Source organism: Vombatus ursinus, unplaced genomic scaffold (genome assembly GCF_900497805.2).
Source record: "Vombatus ursinus unplaced genomic scaffold, bare-nosed wombat genome assembly UNPS02014832.1, whole genome shotgun sequence".
Lineage (NCBI taxonomy): Eukaryota > Metazoa > Chordata > Mammalia > Diprotodontia > Vombatidae > Vombatus > Vombatus ursinus.
The window spans coordinates 9,779,622-9,800,992 of record NW_020954610.1 but is presented as its reverse complement, the minus strand read 5'-3'; the positions used below and the strand labels follow the sequence as shown (position 1 = coordinate 9,800,992).

Genomic DNA, 21,371 nt, shown 5'->3' with positions numbered 1-21,371 from the left:
ACCTTGATTTTGGTGTCTTTGGGTTTCTGTCTTATCTTCCCTGTCACCATAATAGCTTTGTGTGCTCAGGTTTTTTTGCTGTTGTTTGCTCATTTTTCCAATCTGTTTCTCACCTTTTGCCTTTATGTTGATGTTGGGCACTGCTCCTGGGATGGAGGGGGCACTGTCTCAAGCTTTAGGTTTTTTGTGCTGCTGTTTTCAGAGTTAATTCTGGTGATCTCAAAGTTTTCAGTTCTAAAAAGATTGTAGGATCTAAGGAGAGGTGTATTTACTGCTCTTCTAGCCTGTGTCCTAGTCTGTGAGATACCACATATTTTTTTCAGCCCTGGGACTCTGACTATAATCCCAGTTACCCTGAAACTGTGAGCTCCATCCTCATCACCCTGGGACTGTGATTTTAGCCTGCCACCCATATTCCTGTATGGGCAGTGCAACAGAGTCCTATCCCTAGTGCCAGCAAAGTGTCCGTAGTAATCTCCTCTTGACCAATTGTCCCACCACCTTATCCTCTGTGGGCTGAGAGCTCTGAAAGTTGCCAACACAGATTGAGTCACCTTCAGAGCCTACATTGGCTTGCTGTGGCCCAATCTACTACTAGTTTGTTGAGGCACTACTTGTACTGGACTGTGCTTTACTCTAACCCCAGGGAGACAGACCTTTCCTGTTGGACCTTCTACATTCTCTTGGGCTGGAGAATTGTTTTACCTTCTCCTTTTATTGCTTCTTTTTGGGGGTGTTATTTTAAAGTTTTTCAAAGGGGAATTTGGGAGAGCTCAGGCAAGTCCCTGCCTTTACCCTCTTGGCTCGGACTCTATTTTTAAATTTGTAAAAAATTATTAGAATTTTTTTAATTTAGCACGTGTAGCATATTAATTTGTAGACAATAGTTATTGGTTATTTTATATATATATATGTTCATAAATATTTTCTTTTCCTTTTAGTGTATCCCCTTTTGGCCCGAAACAACTTCTAATAAACTGCTGATTCAAGTTGAAAACAGCGAAGATCCTCCAAAGAAGATACATTTGAACAAACAAGAAAATTGTATTTTATTGAACCTAGGCAACAAAGTAAGTGACTCTTAAAAAGTTATTAGAGAAATTACTGTGTAGTATTCTTCCTTTGGCTTAAAAAACAATAGTATAATGTTTGCTATTTTTTCATATGTGTTTTTTCGTCCCTCTTTAAAAATGAAACAGATTGGTACTACTTGCCAGTATTTCATAGGGTATTTTGAAAAAAATCTAACTTCACAAACATGGCATTATTATCCTAATTATAATAGTAGTGTGGGGAGAGTGAGATAGGCTTCTGAACAGTGATACCAAAATGGGAGATGGGAATAGTGTGTTTGAGAGATGGCAAGAAAGCAAACTTGGAAATCAAAGAGCATGAATGGGCATACTAAATGATAATTAGCCATTTTGAAAGGTAGATTGGAGACAAGATGTGAAGATATTTTAAGGTCAAAAGAGGGAGTTTATATTGCTTCCTAGAGGTTACATGTAAAAGCCCTTTATAGTTTATATAAGTTAATGTAAAGGAGATTTATTTTTTTCTTGTTGCTTGTTTTAAGTAGTATTTTTAAAAAACTTATTATTTATAACATTTTAGTGAAGAATGTGTAATATCTTAATTAGGGTTAGATAGGAAGTTGTTTAATTCATTGTTTGCTGATTAATATTGAAAACGTTCATGGAGGCCACATAACTAGAATGTTTTCTAAGAGTAATAAAAATGTGATATTCTCTATGATTAAATTTTTGAAAATAGAAATACACTTTATGAAAAGGCACTAGATATTCCAAACTCCAATGTATAATCTTTTGTGTAAAGGAACTGGTCTATGTTAAACAAAAAAATAGATGATAAAGCCAAAAATATTTACAAAATATCAGTCTCTAGGGGCCATGATTTACCTCGCAGTAGAGGCTGAAAAACTCTTTATGCCTCAGTTTATTTTGCCATTATCTCTACTGATAAAGTGCTTGATACTCAAAAAATGTCCAAAACCCAGGATCATCACCCCCTTTTTCCTCGCTTCTGAGAATGAGTGAACTTTAACTGAAGAGTGCTGAGGCAGCTTGACCACGTCTTTCTTTTTCTTCCTCCTTAGGCAGGCGATGAATCAGAAAAGGAGGAAGGTCAGGCTAGCAGGCAGCAGGCCAAGGCCTCAGGGCCACACCCCTGCCTTTGGGCCCAGGGCTCAATCCCTTGGGGATCTGCAAGATGCTGCCCAGCACATGGGTGGAAGAGGACAGCCCTGCAGAGGCAGCCAGTGCCCTCCTTGGAGTTATCCCTAGGTTCCTCCACCACCGAACCCAGCCCATTACAAGCATAGCAACTCACAGTTTCATATGAAGTTTTTTTTTGTTGTTGTTCTTTTATATGGGAAAATGTTTATGTTTATTGATGTTAGTCAAGTTCCAACAAGGAAAAAATTCAATAACTGATTTTTGCTATAGTGATTGCCAGGCACTTGCCAAGATATAGTCAGTTGTCATAATATATTACTTGTGATTTCATTGGTGTGGAGAGCTCCCAGTGAGGAGCTTTTTCTATCAGTGCAGGTCTTTACCTTTTCTGCAATTTACAGTTTTAGTGAGTTTCCAAGAGCAGTAAGAAAATAAGTGATTTGCCCAGGGTCACACATAATATGTATGCATAGCCAGGGTCAGAGGCAGGACCAGGACCAACATCCTCCTCATTTTCTGCCCACTCTACCCACCATGCCATGCCATCACTAGGGATAATAAAGCTAACTTGATAATTGACCAGAATAGATTATAGTCATGTTCCTCTTGCAGAGATTGAGATGAATTAAGGATTTACATTCCTTAATCATGTCACTGTAACTGACAGTCAATTCTTGTTTATCATGGAATATGATGAGTGATTCAAGCTATTCTTGACACATTATACTTGTTAGTGTGTGGTTTTTTTTCCCACTTGTTCTAGTTTTAAAAGTCCCTTTTATATAATCAGTTTGCAGCAAATAGAATCTGCAGATGTGAGAATCACTCCTGCTCTGTCAGGCCAGTGAATTATAGCATTGTTGGCACATTATACTTTTTAGTTTGTTTTTACCTGTGGTAGCATTAAAAATGCTCTTTCACATGACTATTTTTGTAGCAAAGAAAGTCTACAGATATAATACACACTCTTGCTTTCCCTGCCCAGGTCCATCTGTTTCACTTTATGCCTCCTACAGGTATTATTGCCATGAGCTACTTATCATGCTGACCACTTAGGATCTCTGTGTGTTAGAGAGCTGTGTAACTGTGTGTTTGGAAATCCACCAGGCTCCCTGGTGCTTTCATATCCCTGCCCTTACTTCTGGCTTAGTAGCTTAGCCCTTTGGATAGAAACCCCTTTCTCTTCATCCCCGCCCCCCATCCAAATTCTTATTTCCATTTCTCTCAGAATTTCTTCTTTTCATGTATGCATTCTGTACATTTCTACAACACAATTTTTATTACATTATCTATTAATCCATACTTTAACTTAAAAGAGTATATATTAGATTAACTTAAGATATGATGTAAAGTCACTTTTCAGGGGGAAACAGTATGCCTCAGACTTCCTAATATATCCTGTAAACATACCTGTGTTTACTCCCTACGTGTACCAGGTGCATCCTGTGGCCCTGACCTGGTCCTTCTTTTCTCTCTATAGTCTCCCTCAGGTTCATTTCTAATCTTTGTGTAAGAGATTCTCAGCTGTATGTGTGTGTGTATATGTATGTGTGTGTGTGTGTGTGTGTATACATATATATATATATATATATATATGTAGCCTAAGCTTCTCTCAAACATTACAAAATTAAAGCCACTCAGTACAACAGTGAAAAAAAGTGGGTTCTATTTGAGATTGAGGAGTTTTTAAATGTGAAACAGACTTGATTATTTTTTTCCTATCCATTTCTATTCCTACATTTGGAGGCAAATGCCATTCCAAGTTAGTGATTATGTGATTATGAGGAGAATAGTAGAAAGAGTCCATAAACAAGACTTAGGTGACCAAATGAAATTTTTTGTGTGTGTGTTTGTTTTTGTTTTGGTTTTTTTTGGCTAGGCAATGGGGTTAAGTGACTTGCCCACGGTCACACAGCTAGTAAGTGTTATGTGTCTGGATTTGAACTCAGGTCCCCCTGACTCCAGGGCCGGTGCTCTATCCACTGCGCCATCTAGCTGTGCCCCCAAATGGAATTTATTAGAGGATATTCTTTAGAGCCAAGTGAAGGTACAAGAAAACGATGGTGGCTCCGTCATTCAGTATATATTTATTAAGCACCTACTGCGTGCCCAGCACTGTGTTGAACACTGGGGATGGAAAAAGAGGCAAAAGATAGTCTACTCTCAAGGAACACACAGTATAGTAGGGGAGACAATAAGCAAACAAATATTTACAAACAAGCTATATACAGGAAAAAATTAAGAGAAGAGGCACTAGAATTAAGAGTATTTAGGAAAGGTATCTTATAGAAGATGGCATTTTAGTGTGAAACTTGAAGGAAGCCAAGGAAGTCAGTAGGTGAAGATGAGTAGGGAGAGTGTTCCAAGAACTGGGGACAGTTAGAGAAGATGCTGGGAGGTGAGAGAAGGAGTGTCTTTTAGTGGAATGGCAAGGAGGCCAGTGTCACTTTATCAAAGAGTACATGTTGGGTAGTAAGATATAAGAAGACTGGATGTGGGAGTGTGGCCAGGTTATGAAGGAGTTTGAAGACCAAACAGGATTTTGTATTTGATCTTGGAGGTGATGGGGAGCCACTGGAGTTTATAGAATAGGGATGAGAGGGTTGGGAAGGTGACATGGTTGAACTTAACCCTTTAGGAAAATAACTTTGATTTAATGGGGAGAGACTTGAGGCAGGCTGACCCACCAGCAAGCATGAAGTGATAAGGGCTTGCAGCAGAGTGATGACAGTGTCAGAGGAGAGAAGGGGGCATATTAGAGTGATGTTACAAAGGTGAAATTGATAGGCCGTTGCAACAAATTTGATATGGGGGAGAATGTGTGTGAAAGATTGTGAGGACTTGAGGATGACACTTAAGTCTGAGTCTGAGGGAGTTGGAGAGTAGTGTTGGCGGACTAGCACCTCTGGTTGGTATAAAGGCTTTCCTGGCCCTTTTCAGGGCTGCTCATCCACCTTTGGTGTCCACCTATCACTGAACTTTGACCTGTAGCTCCAAGAAGCTGTAGCATGTGTAGTGACCACACCTCGGTAAAACTATCTCAGCAGACTGACTAATTCAGGTTGAGGATATCCAACAGGCCTCAGATCCCTTGGTGAGGTAGGGGAATGTCTACTTTTAAGCATGTGAAGACTTCTGCCTGATTTCCTAGGCTTATCACACATCACTCTCCTTTTCAAAACCTTTGGTTCAATTAAGCTAGCCTTCTTAAACTTCCTCACACATAACACTATCATTTCTTATCTCTTTGCCTCTGCATTGACCATCTAATCATGCCTAGAATGTACTTCTTCAATTTTGCGTCTTAGAAAGAATCCTTATCCCTTTAAATTAGCTCAGCTTAAACACCACCTCCTATATTAGGCCATTTCTGATTTCCCCCAACTTCCAGTCCCCTCCCCCCAGCAAAATTAATTTGTACTTACTCAGTTATACATTTTGTATATGTTGTTCCTTTTGATGAAATATAATCCCCTTGAGTACAAGAGCTATTTCATCTTTGTCTCTATATCCCCATCATTTAGCACAGTGTTTTTGACACATGCTAATACATGCTTCTTGGTGGATTAAAACTTGGGGGGAGGTGTGATATTTTGTTTTGATGTATCAGTCACTTACTGTTAACCTCTATATAGTGCCTTCTCATTACAATTATACTGATTGTGACCTACAGAATACTTAATTTTCAAATTGTTTTACTATTTATTTTCATTTCTGTTAACAGACTAATCTCCTTGAGAGCAGTGACTGCTTTCTTCTTTTCATGTCTCCAGTGCTTAGTACACTGACTGAGAAAGGAAAAAAGTTTATTGTAATCTCAATTACCTTGAACCACAATAATTGACCATCTTATCAAAATTCTGCATATAAATACAGTTGCCGTGTTCTCCTTGAATTTTTCTCTATGCTGAACACCCCCAATTCCTTCAAATGATTCTCAAGACCCTTCACTATCTATGGTGCTCCTCTGGGCACTCATTCTTAAGCTATGCCACTCAAAGCTGCTCACAGTAGTTAACATGTGCTCTCACCAAAGCAAGTTTATCACTTCCTTATGCCTCTCAATGCAAGCCAACATTTTTTGTTGACACATTATACTGCTGACTTGAATTGAATTTGTAGTCCACCAAAACTCCTAAGATGTTTTTCTGACAAACTACTGTATAACTATGACTCACTAATTCTTAAGTCATTTTGATTCCAGATTTAGACTCATGACCCATGTATTTCAATTTTATATATGTCATATTTCAAGTTTCCAGCTTTTCTTGGTTTTTGCAGCTAAATTTAATGACAGCATTAGCCTTTTAGGAATGTTCTAAAGATGAGTTGATTAACTTCTTAATGTGTAGAGGTCCAGGTCTGTTGTGGCACAGATGCTTGTCTCAGTGGGAAGAAGCAGAAAACAGCACTTGGCATCTGCTCTCTGTTAACTATTATCTACATTGTTTCTCAGTCTCTTTCCAAGTTACTTATGTTCAGAGTGTGGTTTCAGTTGCCACAAAGCAACAAACTTCTAATTCTGCTCAGTGATTTTGAAGTTTACTGTTATTCTGTAGTGATAGTGGTTCTCGTTTATTTCTTTAATAAATATTCAGTTCTAGCCTTCTTTCCTCCTATAATTTGTTTTAATAGTAGTATAGATGCTAGACTTGGAAGAGAACTTTATAGCGAAGTCATGTAGTCCAAATCCCTTATTATGTAGAAAAATTGAGTCACAGAGAAGTTACATAACTTGCCTGTGGCTAATAAGGTAAAGTGAGAGATCAAACAGATCTTCTAGCTTCAAATTCAGTGTTATTTATGAGACCCTTCTTTTAATTTAACTTTTGATTTTCTTATTAATTTTAACTTTTTAAAAAATCTTTGGAATCCATCAGTTATCCAGCTGAAGAAACCTTGGAATTTCATGTGCTATTTCTTCTAGCATGCTTTTACTTTTGGTTCATAGACCCCAAAATCTGTTCTTTGTTATTGACTTTTTCTTTTGTTTTTGTTTTGTTTTGGTTTTGGTTTTTTTTTTAAAATATACTTTCATTTTCTCCTGTGAATTTTTTTTTAGCAATTTTATTTTATGTTATTCTGTTCTCATTTTTTCAGTGGGTTTTTAAGCATGTTTCACAAGCTTCTATACTGCCAGCATCTTGGAAGTCCTGTTCACAGTGCTGTCATTGACAGTAACAGAATATTTTGTTTTTATATTTGATAGCTTGGAGGAATTGTAGTACAAGTTAACATAGCTGAGCACTCTACAGTTATTACATTTATGGATTATCATGATGGATCTGCTACATTCCTTTTAATAAATCACACCAAGGATGAGATCGTTGAATATAAACAAAGGTAAGTTATTCATAAATATACGTGCTGTCTGGTTTGTTACAGAAGACATTTTCTGTAATCATAATCCCTTAAGGCTTTGAAAGTAAGATGGAGTAAAAGAAATATGTTTAATTAATGATGGATCATAGACTTGTGAAAAAGGAAGTTAGTTTGAGAGAACTCTGGAAAGATAGTTCCTTGCCAGATTCAACAATTCAGCTCAGCAGATTTTCATTAAGTGCCTATTTTGTGCAAGACACTTTACTATTGACTAGGCATGTAGGAAGAAAAATGAAACGGTTCTTGCCCTTGAGAAGTTTACATTCTCCTGGAGAAAGGGGAAAATATGTACAAAGATAAGAAAATATATGCAAGTATATGCAAAGTAATTTCTAGAAGTGTAGAATACTAATAATACTAATGGTTGAGGTTAATAGGAGAGGACTTGTGTAGAAGGAGGTACTGCTTCATCTGTGCTTGAAAGGAAGTTAAGAATTATGAGGCAAGATATGCAGGCAAACTGTGTAAAGTCATATAAATGGGAAATGGATGATGTATATAAGGAATAGCTAATAGACCAGTTTAATGAGAGTGGAGAATGTGGACAGGAGAGTAAGATGAATGAAGATTGGAAAGCTAAGGGGGAGCTTGATTGTTAAAAATTGCTTAATACCAGAGTGAGTATTTTGTATTTAATCTTAGAAGTCAAATGGGGCCACTGATAATTTTTAAGAAGGGAAATGACATGATGTGTGTTTGTGTGTGTGTGTGTGTGTGTGTGTGTGTGTGTGTGTGTGTTAGAGAGAGAGAGAGAGAGAGAGAGAGATGACTCCGAGGTTGTGACCCAGCCTAAATGGAAGGATGGTGGTACTCTGAACAAAAATAGTGAAATTTGAGGGATAGATTTTGGGGTAAAACATGTTGCATTTTGAATAAATTGTATTGAACATGCCCGTAGGACATCTAAAAGTGCTTATGGGGCATCTAGGTTGGAATTGGTAACATAGGGCTTGAGTTTAAGAAAGATTATAGCAAGACTTGGAGATCAGGGAGAGGGAGTCATATATAAAGATGATTATTGAATCTACAGGTGCTATTGAAGTCAGTAAGGGAAAGGATGTAGAAACAGAAAACAAGCAGGCACAGGTTAGATCTTTGAGGGGTGCCCCTACAATTTGCAAGAGCAAGATGATGATCCAGTAAAGAGGCTGAAAGAGAATAATCCTGCAGGTTGTAAGAAAATTAAGAATAATATTGTGGAAGCCAAGGAAGGAGAAAGAGTCCAGGAAAAGAGAGGGATGATTGTCAAAAGTTACATGGGTGGGGGTAAATAAAATGAAGACTAAGGATTTAGCAGTTAAGATAGAACTGACGGATGAATGATACGATCGGAAGTCAAATGACAACAATTAAGAATAGATTGAGGGGGTGTAGTAAGAAAATGGGGATGATGGCAATTGATGTTGCCTTCTAGGAGTTTGGGTAAGGACTGGAGAAGAGAAATAAGATGATAGCTTGAGGGGTGACAAGAGTTATATGAAGGCCTTTTCATGATCTGAGAGACCTCTACTACGTCCTCCTCCAGTGCTTTATTGTAGTTGAGTGGTATAGGCAGAGGGAAAGAGAGTGCTAAGAATCACATGATTTTTAGAAGACATTTTATAGCTCAATGAAAAGCTGGCTCATAGGTACTCCGTGGAGAAGTAAATAAAGGAATTGGTGAAGTTTTATTGTATCTTCGAAGGCAACAAGAAACATTTTTAATGAGATGTTTAGTGATCTCAAAGTACAGTGCTTATAAGTATTTATGATAATACCCCTATGAAAATCATTGCAGCTTATATACATCAACATCCAAATGAATATGAATTAGAGAAATTGTACAAATAACTTGAAAAACCCCTCCAAATTAAGTCAGCATATACTATGATACTCATTGACTTGAGGGCAAAGGTAGAAATAAGTGAGGATAGTAAAAATGTGCATCAGAGGTGTAAGGAATGAGAAAGACCAAAAACAGAAGCTATGCAGAAACCTCAAACCTAGATATCTAGTTTCTTTTAGAAGAGGATTTGAAGATACTGGACTTGTAAAATGCCAAATAATATTACAAAAAAATGAAGTTGATTATATTTTAACAAACAAGAAATGACATTTTCTTATGTCCTGAATAAAGGCTGTATGTACAGGACCAATTTTTTAGAGCATAGATCAAAGTAAGTTTGCTCTATTTAAATGAGTTATTGATGGTGAAAAATTGAATATGGATGGAAGAAATGACATTGACACCAATTCTGATGATTTTATACTGAAATCTAACTGATGTAAATCAGTTGAATAATTAAGAGATGAAAAGAGCCGTAAAAAGCACCCTAGTTAGGGGATACTTAGTGTATTTCCCAAGAGGAGAGAGAGCAACCAAGAGCAATTTAGAATATTTGTTTGTTTGTAAAATTTTTAATTCATTTTGAACTTAAATACAGATTAAAAAAAGAACATTTCCATGTATACAACACACCATAAGAGGATTCACTGTGAAATCATGAATTTATATTTTGCACTGAAATCTTTTAGCTAGTATTTTATTTAGGATTTTTGCATTCATATTCATTAATGAATTGGTCTACAGTTTTCTTAGTTTTTACTCTTCCTGGTTTAGGTATTAGTACCATGTTTGTTCCATAAAAGGAGTTTGGTAGGATCCCTTCTTTGCCTATTATTCCATAGAATTTATTTAATATTGGAGTTAGTTGATCTTTAAATGTTTGGTAGAATTCACTTGTAAATCCATCTGGTCCTGATGCTTTTTTCTTAAGAAACTCATTTATAACCTGTTCTTTTATTTTTCTGAAATAGGTTTATTTAGATATTCTATTTCCTCTTCTGTTAGTTTAGGCAGTTTATATTTTTGTGAATATTCTTCCCTTTCACTTTAATTGTTAAATTTTTTGCATGTAATTGGTCAAAATAAGTCCTCATAATTGCTTTGATTTCATCTTCATTAGTAGTATATTCACCCTTTTCATTTTTATACTAGTGTTTGGTTTTCTTCTTTGTTATATTGTATTAACCAATAGTTTATCTATTTTGTTGGTTTTTCCCCCCATAAAACCAACTCCTAGTTTTATTGATTAATTCAGTGGTTTTTTTACACTCAATTTTATTAATCTCACTTATTTTTTTTAAAAATATTTCCAATTTAGTGTTTAACTGGGGATATTTAGTTTGTTCTTTTTCAGTTTTTTTAATTACATACCCAGTTCATTGATCTGCTCTTTCTCTAATTCATTGATATAAGCATTTAGAGATAAAAATTTTTCTCAGATTACTGTTTTTGCTGGATCCTGTATAGGTTTTGATATGTTGTCTCATTTATCTCATTCTTTTTAATGAAAATATTGATTGTTTCTCTGATTGTTTCTTTAACCTACTCATTCTTTAAAATTAGATTATTTAGTCTCCAATTAGTTTTATTCTGAGTTTCCATGGTCCCTTAAATATAATTTTTATTGCATTGTGGTCTGAAAAGGATATATTTAAAATTTCTACTTTTCTGCATTTAACTACAAAATTTTTATGCTTTAATATATGGTCAGTCTTTGTGTACTGCTGAGAATAAGGTGTGTTCCTTTCTATTCTAATTCAGTTCTGTCTAGATATCTATCATACCTAGCTTATTTAAAATTATATTCACTTCCTTGACTTATTTCTTATTTAGTTTTTGGTTGGATTTATCTTAATTCTGAGAGGGGAAGATTAAAGTCCCTCCCTGTTAAGTACTAGTATTTATTTCTACCTGTAATTCATTTTACTTTTCCTTTTAAAATTTAGATAATATAGTATTTGGTGCGTATAGATTTAGTATCAATGTTGCTTCGTTGTCTGTGGTACTTTTTGTCATAGTGTATTTACTTTGTCCCTTTCAGTAAAATTTATTTTAGCTTTAACTTTGAGATCATGATTGCACTCCCTACTTTTTTTTTTGCCTTAGCTGAAGTTTAATAAATTCTGTTCCAGTCCTTTATTTTAACTCTGTGAATATCTCTCATTTTTAAATCTTTCTTGTGAACAGCATATTATTGGATTCTGATTTTTAATCCATTCTGCTGTCCATTTCCATTTTATGGGTGAGTTCATCCAAGTCACATTCAAAGTTATGATTACCATTTATATATTTCCCTCCATCCTATTTTTCCTCACTTTTATCCTTCTCAGCCTCTCTTTTTACCCTATTTTTCCTCACACATCTAATTTACTTCTAATTACTACCTTCCTAATCTGTACCCTTTTAAAGAATCCCTCACTTATTCTCTCCCCTTACCCTCATATTTTTTAATCTACCCACCCTTCTGAGTCCCTCTATTATCTCCTTCTCTAGCCCTCTTATTTATAAATTTAGAAAATGTTTTGACCCTTCTAGTTGTATATGTTGTGTCCTCTTTAACCTAGTTTGGATGAGAATAATATTTAAGCATTACCAGCTTTCCACCCTCACCTGCTTCCTCTGTATCACTTCTTCCTTTCATGCCTCATTTATATGAAACAATTGCTCCTTTTTACTTCTTCCTGCCCAGTTTTATTTTTTAGAATCAACCCATCATACTCAGCCCAGCCTAAGCCTTTCTTTCAAACTACCTAGGTAGTGATGACAGTCTTAAGAGTACTGATAACATTTTCACATACAAGAAGTAAACAGTCTGATCCTATTGAGTTCCTTATAATTGGTCTTTAATGTTTACCTTATGTTTCTCCTGGATCTTATATGTCAAATTTTCCACTGAGTTCTAATCTTTTTATCACAAATACCTGAAAGTCTTTTAGTTCATTAAATCTCCTTTCCTTTTTCATTCAGGATTATACTTAGCTTTGCTGGGTAGGTTATTTTTGGTCACAACTCTAGCTTTTTTGGTCTTCAGAATATGATGTTCCAAACGCTGTGATCTTTTAATATAGAAGGTGCTAGGTTTTATGTTTGCATAGATTGCAGCTCCATAGTATTAAAAATGTTTTTTTTCTTGTTGCTTGTCATAGTTCCTCCTTAACATGGAAGCTTTGAAACTTGGCTGTGATATTCCTATAAGTTTTCATCTTGGAATCTCTTTCAGGTGGTGATTGGTAGATTTTTTCTATTACTACTTTACTTTCTTGTTCTACAACCTCAAGGCAATTTTCCTTAATAATTTCTTGTAATACTATATCAAGATTTTTTTTTTATCATAACTTTCAATTATTATTCAGCCCAACAGTTCTTATCTTATCTCTCCTATCTGTTCTCCAGATCACTTGTTTTTCTAATGACATATTTCTTATTCTCTTGTATTTTTTCATTGTTTTGATTTTGTTTTATTATTTCTTGGTTCATATACTATCGTTAACTTCCCCTTGCCTAATTCTAGTTTTCAAGGAGTTATTTTCATCCTTAAGTTTTTGCATTTCTTTTTCTAATTGATTAGCTTTCTTTTTTTTCATAATTTTCTTGATTTTCTTATATTGCTCTTATTTTCCCCCTAATTTTACATCAGTCTTTCGTATTTTATTTTTGATGTCTGTTTTAAGCTCTTCCAAGAGCTCTTTTTGGACTTATGACCATTTAACATTTCTCTTTCAGTTGGACTGGCTTTTAAACTCTTCTGTCTTCTTCTAAATATGAACCTAGATCTTTTCTTTCCCCATAGTAGCTATCTGTGGTTGGGTTCTTTCTCCTTTGCTTACTCATTTTCTTTTTCTTTTTATTTATTTATTTTATTTTTAGCAGCTTATTATTGTTATCAGATTCTAGTCCTATCTGTGGCCCAACCTCAGGCACTCCTCTCCACCCTAAGCCTCAGCTTGCTGCACCCTCCCCTCCCCACTCCTACTCCCCACGGCCAGCCATACTGTCTTGCAAAGGCTGTCTCTCCTTGCCGTCCCTCCCAGGGCTGCAAACTTCTGCTCTTCCCTCTGCCCTGGAACCAAAACCAGAGCTCTACTCTTCTGCAAGTACCCACAGCCAGCAGGGTCTCCACCCCTCTGCCACCCACCTCTCTTACTAGCTGTATGCTCACTCTTCCCCTCCCATAGCAGCAGCCCTGCACTCTGTATGCTCAGCACAGCTGGGCCTGGCAATACAGAGAGAATCCTTCAGTCGTCCTCTATTCAGCTGTCCCACCCCCATACTGTCTATGAGGTGAAAATGCCTGAAGCTGAGGTGACCCAGTTGCCCCCAGGGCTTACTGTTTTTTTTTTTTCTTTTGATTCAGCTGAGTCTTCCTAGAGATGTTTGCACTTCATTGAGCCAAACCTCTATACTTGGAGGTCCAGTCTTTCCTGAGGTCCCCTCAAGTTATCTTAGAAGGACAACTCCTTTATCCACACTTTTGCTCTGAGTTTACTTTGAGGTGTTCAGTCTTGGGGGAGGGGTGGGATTTGGAGAGCCTGTTATTTTCTGACCTACTCTGCCATCTTCCCTGTTTTGTAACATTTTACAGAGAGAGATGGTAGAAATTGAACAGTAGGAGGAAAAGCCAATTTTAAAAAATGTTGGTGAAAGTCCCATTTAAGCAATCATCCCAAAGGCATACTTAAGGGTGAAAATGGGAAGAGAACAAAAAAATAGAAAATGTTGTGGTGTTTTTGTTTTTTTGTTTTGTTTTGTTTTTGTATCAAACTGTTTTCACCGTAAAGGACAGACATACCATTTTGACTCTAACATCTCAATTCAAGATATGCTTGTAGAAGAGACAGTAATGGCACTAAGAAAACAAAGATGAGAACACTAATTGGACTAGACCAAGTGTACACAGAGGCAGTCCCTACTAGGTGACACAGTCATAAAGGCAATGAAAGTTCAGTTCTCCAGGTATCTGAAGAAGGGGAATAGGCCAAAGCATGGAAAAATGTCTAGCAAATCAAAGGAGATAGTGTCCCAGGAAAGAAAGTGGTTAGCAGTGTGAACTGTGCCAGGGAGGTCAATGAGGATGAGCACCGAGGAAAGGCTGCTCGATCTGTCAACTAAGAGCTCATTGGTTACTTAGGAGAGAAGAGTTTCTTTTGAATGATGAAGTTGAAAACCGGATTGCAGACGGTATAGAACATTCAAAGAAACAGTCATTGGGTTTAGATGTCTCTTTCAAGGAGTTTAGCTAAGGAGAGAAGAGATAAAGGAAGATAGCTATCAAAGATAGATCAAATGAAGGGGTTTTTGTTTTGTTTTTACGATAGAGTACACTTAGAAATGTTTGTGGGTAGTAGGAAGGAGTCAGTAAGGAGGAGGAAGTTGAAGATTGTAGAGAGAGAGTGGGGATTATACGATGGCAACCTGGTAGGGAAGATAGACGGGGATTGGATCCAGGGTAAATGAAGAGAGATTGCCTTGACAAGAAGTGCTACCTCTTAATCAAAAACCTGAGTCAAGAAAATAATGGGTGATAAGGTCATGGCAATGTGAGAAGATAGGGAAAGAAGGAATTTGTGGCAAATGTCTTCATTTTTTAGGTGAGTTATGGTGAGAGGTCCTTAGCTAAGACCCTGGAAATGGAATTGCTTTAGAAGACTGGAGAAGAAAAGAGAAAGTTTGGAATCATAGCTGTGGTAATACAGAAAAGTGATCAGAGAGAAGTCAACAAGAGTTTATTAAGTGTTTGTTATGTGCTAGACACTGCTAAGGCCTGGGGGTATAAAGATAAAAAAACAAAACAAACCCTACTCTTAAGGAGCTCACTGTCTGTTGGGGGGAGATAACTTGCAAATAGCTGTGTTGTACAAACAAGATATATATTGGTTCAATTGGAGATAATCTCAGAGGAAAAGGATGAGGTTAGGCAAGACTCAGATTTCTGACAGGAGGCAGGACTTTGGCTGACACTTGCAGGAAGCCAGAAGCAGTAATGAAGAAGGAGAAAATTCCAGGCATGAGAGATAGTTGCCAATGAAAATGTACCAAATCAGAAAATGGAGTGTATTTTGCAAGGAGGCCAGTTCATGGATATGTGGAGGAGAGTAAGGTATAAGAAGACTGGAAAGGTATGAAGGGCTTTGTTTTTTTCCCCACTTAGTAATATTTTATTTTTTCCAATTACATGTAAACAAAGATTTTGAGTTTCACATTTTTCTTCCTCCCCTCTCTCCTCCCTAAGACAGCAAGCAATGTGATATAGGTTATACATATACAATCATGTTAGACATATTTCCACATAAGTCATATTGTGAAAGAAGAATCAAAACAAAAGGGGAAAACCACAAGAGAGAAAAAAAAAACAAACAAAAAGCAAGTGAAAACAGTATGCTTCGATCTGTGTTTAGACCCCATAATTCAATGTGGGTAGCATTTTCCATCATGAATCTTTTGGAATTGTCTTTGATCATAGTATTGCTGAAAAGAGTTAAGTTTATCATAGTTGATCTTCACACAGTGTTGCTGTTACTGTGTACAGTGTTCTTCTGGTTCTGCTCACTTCACTCAACATAAGTTCGTGTAAGTCTTCCCAGGTTTTCCTGAAATCCTCCTGCTCAAATTTCTTTTTCTTTTTTTTTCTTTTTTCTTGCTTTTTGGTGAGGCAATCAGGGTCAAGTGACTTGCTCAGGGTCAGACAGCATAATTTCTTATAGGACAGTAGATTACATTACTATATACACCACAACTTGTTCAGCTTTTCCCCAATTGATGGGCATCCCTTCAGTCTCCAATTCTTTGCTGTGAACAGCTTTCAAAGCCAAACGTAGCATTTTATATTTGATCTTGGAGGTAATAGAGTCACCAGACTTTGTTGAATGAGGGCATTGTTTTTTTTTTTTTAATTAATATTGTGGCCAGCCATCTAGCCTACATCTATTCTTCTTGCATTTCTGACTAGTCAGAATTGTGGTGTCCTTTATTTGTATTTTTTATTTCTTGGTTGTTAGTTGTACCATTTTGCACACATCTCTTTGTAGGACTATTTTTCCATTTTATCAGAGTCACTTTGAAATATTTTCTGGTCCTCCAGAAAAGTTCAGCATAATTTGCAAATTTCATAATTGTTTATGTGACTTATTTGTAATTATAGAATTTGGCTATGGTTCAGTTTTTCATCCATCCCATCAATCCTAACAGCAAGCCAAGGAGGGAAGAAACAAGAGTGCAATGAGTAGAGTCCTGGATTTGGAGTCAGAAAATCTGGCTTCTTCACTACCTTTGTGACATTGAGTAAATTACTTATGAAAACTGAGGCTCAGTGTATTAATCTTTAAAATGATTGGGTTGTAATAGATGACCTCTAAAGGTAGCTAGGTGGACCTAATGGTCCTCCTAGCTGGGCTTGGGAGTCAGACCTGAGTTCAAATTCAGTTTCAGACACTTAACTACCTGTGTGACCCTAAGAAATCACAAAGCTAACTGCCTTTTTTCCTCAACTGTACAATGGAGGTAACAATAGCACCTTCCTCACAAAGTTATGAGCATCAAATGAGATATTTTTGAAGTGCTTAGCACAGTACTGTGAGAAATGAATATTACTCTCTTATATTTAATATCTAATTACTGCATTTAGGTCCAAGGTTTTTTCCCTTTTCTACTTCCTCAAACAAAAACCAACCATTGTGGGAAATCTCTCTTAGAGATTTGCTCAGGCCAAGATATAATCAGACAGTGAAAGAAATTCTAAATTTAGGCTAATGGGTTTATTCCTGCTCATTGTATTTGTCCTGAGCAAGGTTGGAATTGGGGGTGGGGAGTTCATTCTCCCTATTATCAAGATAGGTGATGTGGAAATTGATATCTGTTTGACCAAGATTTTAGTGACCTAAGTCAGGTACACCACGACCTTCATTTTAATGTATTCCACACCTCTCATTGTGTTAAGCAATCCAAGTTGATTGCCACCCATTGGGAATACCCCCTCTTTAAAAGCCATATAAATGTGACCTCACCACCATTAGAGGTCTTTGGTTTAAGAGAAACGGCCAAATGACCATCTTTTTATTAATAACCTGCTGGCCTTATTAACAAAATGATTAAATTACCCAGAAACTATGTCAGAACTTTTTAATCGTCACAGGTTCTGGCACATAGTAGGTACTTAATAAATGCTTGTTCCTCTTCCCCTCTTTAGTACCTTTAAGCTCTAAATATTTGATATTAAGATTGCATTTCTTTGAGTGATCATGTCTTCAGATTTCACTGCCTCTACTACCAAAGTGTTAGCAAGTAAAGGTTTCATAAAACAAAACAAAACAAAAATTATGCCAAACGGGCAAGTGTCATTGATGATTTATTCATTTGTTAAGTGTTCAAAATGCTGGTATGCGAAAAGTGGTCTCCAGTGCTTAAAGCATTTCTTAACGTAAAAGTTTCCTTTACTATTTTGCTTACAGTAAACATTACAAACATTTTCCCTGCTGCAAAAATAACCTTATACCTGCGAACTAATGAGTTGGTGCTAGTGACTTGCAGTTTAAGTACTTAAATTCTTATGTAAGCTATTATGTTTCTTGTGTATTTTAGTTGTCTCGCTGAAATGGAAGACATGCTTCCTCCTGGTAAAGCAGTTTTGTATACTTGGAGTGATCCCATAGGTTCTAGAAAACTGACCTGGAAATGTGGGAAGACCCGTGGTGAAGTAACACAAAAAGATGTATGTATTTTGATTGGAGTTTACAATTGTAACTGATTTCTGTATCCTCTTTGGCTCACCTGTTCTAAGGATATGTTCATCTAGAAAGATGATAGTGTGGAATGTAGTACATAATCTTTTAGAATAGTAACAGTTTTAAAGTAAATCAGAACTTAAACTCAGATGATTTTATTTTCTTCGCTTCATTGTGTATTTGTATCTTAATTTATAGAATAGGGCAAACTGTTCTTAGAAAAGTACATTCCAAGTCTTCTACATAGATATATTTTCTGTGACCTGTGAGAAATTATCTGAAGAAGAAATACATGAATATGCCCTCAGTTTTATTCTTTTTTTTTTAAATTAATTTATTTTGATTTATCAACAATCATTTCCATAAGCTTTTGAATTTTAAATTTTTCTCCTCCTCCCTCCTCACCTCCCTCCCCAAGATGGCAATCTGATATAGGCTATATATACATTCCTATTAAACATATTTTCACATTAATGATGTTGTAAGTAAGAATTAGAACCAATAGGAAGAACCACCAGAAAGAGGAAACAAAACACAACAGAAGAAAAAAAATAGCAAATAGTATGCTTCGATCTACATTCAAATTCCATAGTTCTTTCTTTGGATGCGGTTAGTATTTTCCATCATGAGGCCTTTGGAGATGTCTTAGATCCTTGTATTGCTGAGAAGGTTAAGTCTATCAATATTAGTCATCGCACAATGTGACTATTACTGTGTACAACATTCTCCTGGTTCTGCTCACTTCACTCAGCATCAGACCATACAAGTCTTCACAGGTTTTTCTGAAGTCTGCCTGTTCATCATTTCTTATAGCACAATAGTATTCTATTACATTCATATACCACAACTTGTTCAGCCATTCCTCAATTAATGGGCATCCTCTCAATTTCCAATTCTTTGCCACCACAAAAAGAGCTGCTATAAATATCTTTGTACATGTGGATCCTATTACCATTTGTATGGTCTCTTTGGGATACAGCCTTGGAAGTGCTATTGCTGGGTCAAAGGGTATGCACATTTTTATAGCTCTTTGGGCATAGTTCCAAATTGCTCTTCAAAATGGCTGGATCATTTCACAACTACACCAACAATGCATTAGTGTTCCAGTTTTCCCACATCTTCTCCAACATTTATCATTTTCCTATTTTGGCCGATCTGATAGGTGTGATGTGGTACCTCAGAGTTGTTTTGATTTGCATTTCTCTAATCAATCCTGAGGGTTTTTTTTGTTTTTTACTTTTTGGTGAGGCAGTCAGGGTTAAGTGACTTGACCAGGGTCACACAACTAGGAGGTGTCAAGTATTTGAGGTCGAATTTGAATTCAGGTCCTCTTGACTCCAAGACCAGAGCTCTATCCACTGCGCCATCTAGCTGCCTCGCCTGAGTTTTATTCTTAAGGTGGTCTCTGAGCTGATCTTTTGTAATAGATAACCAGGACTATACATTAGTTTCTGAAGTGAATGTTATTATATTTAATTATTGTTTAAAAAATATTTGATCTGAGGCTTATCATGGACATAATCTTATCATTTCTTTTTGTGGTAAAAAGGAGAACAAATGAGTGTAAGTACTCTTTTGCCCTACTTCGTGGTTGATTGAAAAAAGTTTAAGAACCAGTAGAATAGGCTAAGAAAACAAATTACCTGTTCACACCAGACCCACTTGGTTCCTCCTTGTAATTGCAAATTCTTATAAATGTTACAATAAAAGAAAATAGGAAAGACAGAAAAATACTAAGCTTCTTTCAGGTTTGCTGACTTACATTAAAAAAAAAAATTCAGTTTCCTTTAGTTATGTTTTCATTTCTTTCTGAGTAGAGTTATGGGAGTGTGTACTTTTTTTTTTTTAGGACATTTCCGTATTGAGGTTTCTCCTAACATAGTGATAGTATTCTCTTGATTACCTGGGAAAAATAATTTAAAATCACATCTATCTTAGAAAATTCATATTTTAGCCTATGGTATCAGCATATGATTGCTTTTAATCCAAAAGTAAACGTTATTAGACAGAAAAGGTAGTAAAAATATAATTTATTTATTAAAAAATACAATTAACTATTGTTATCTGGCATTCAGTGTGTCCAAACACTCTATTAACCAGAGAACTTCTGTATAAAATGAACTATGATAATCTATAGAAAGCATGGTTCTTGACTTCATTCTTTTATTTCCTTTCTGTGTGGTCATAGGCAAGACATAAAACCTATCAGGAACTCTGTTGATTTCTGAATGATGTAGGGACTAAATGATCTTCAAAATAACTCCTAATTTTAACAGTTAATATTTTAAACTAATTTCTTTATTCAGTATTACATATATTGCAACTTTCCCATTACCATAATAGAGTACTCCTTGGTGGTAAAGAATAATAGTTTAGCATGTTAAATTTCTCAGTAAAATTCAGTGTAACTATAAGTATTTGTTTGATGTTTGCAAGAATTTTTTTGCAGTTCTAAAGCCACAGTAATGCTGTACACTTTAAAGATCATAGTATGAGGCTGTCAGGTATTAAATCCAACTTCCAGTTTAAAGTCGTCAACAAGCATTTATTGGTCTTGTCTGAAGAGCCTTGTCTACAGTATAGTAGTCACCATTCCAGCTATAGTGAGGCAGTCTAAATGATGCCCACCTCCTTTGAAGTAGCAAACCAAAGTAAGGTAAGATCTCTGTGCGCGTAAGGTCCCAGTACCAGGCTAATAATTTTGTGGCACTGACTTTGGCTGCAACAGTGCTTCATAAGGCATATAGGTGATATGGTGAATAGAGTGCTGGATTTTGAATTGGGAAGACCTAAGTACATTTCCTTTCTCAGACAATTAATATGTGTGTGACCCTTGGCAAGTCACTATATATTCTCGTCTTCTTTTCTCGTATTTGATATGGGGATAATAATAGGACCTACTTTATAGGGTTGTGGAGAAGATGAAATGAGATCATATATGTGAAGAACTTTGCAAACCTTAGAGTTCCATATGAACATCATTCCGTATAAATAATAATTAGGCTATAGCATCTCATAAGTTCATAATTTCTTACAATTGAGTACACTGATAGTTGCTTACGAAGAAAAAGAGTAATATCAATACATATAAATGATGGTCCATAAAAGTAGAACATTAGCTTGTTGTCTTACACATGTGTAGTAATTTTTAAAATGTAGACTTTATGAGCTATTTTTTTCTTGATGTCCTACCCAGTTAGTCACTTCCCAAATAATGTGAATTAATATTAAAGTTTTTCTAAGCTAATTTTT

The 21,371-nt window shown here is 36.0% G+C and overlaps 1 protein-coding gene across 3 annotated transcripts in view; it reads left to right on the top strand.

Moving 5' to 3' along the window:
• The window catches only part of LOC114025634 (vacuolar protein sorting-associated protein 13A-like), a 282,189-nt gene that overhangs the window by 195,986 nt on the left and 64,832 nt on the right, over window positions 1-21,371 (top strand). For all 3 annotated transcript variants that reach the window (XM_027839101.1, XM_027839103.1, XM_027839102.1), the window contains exons 51-53: window positions 942-1,070; window positions 7,405-7,538; window positions 17,977-18,106. In XM_027839101.1, coding sequence (XP_027694902.1) covers window positions 942-1,070; window positions 7,405-7,538; window positions 17,977-18,106 — 393 coding nt within the window. The remainder of the gene's footprint in view (window positions 1-941; window positions 1,071-7,404; window positions 7,539-17,976; window positions 18,107-21,371) is intronic.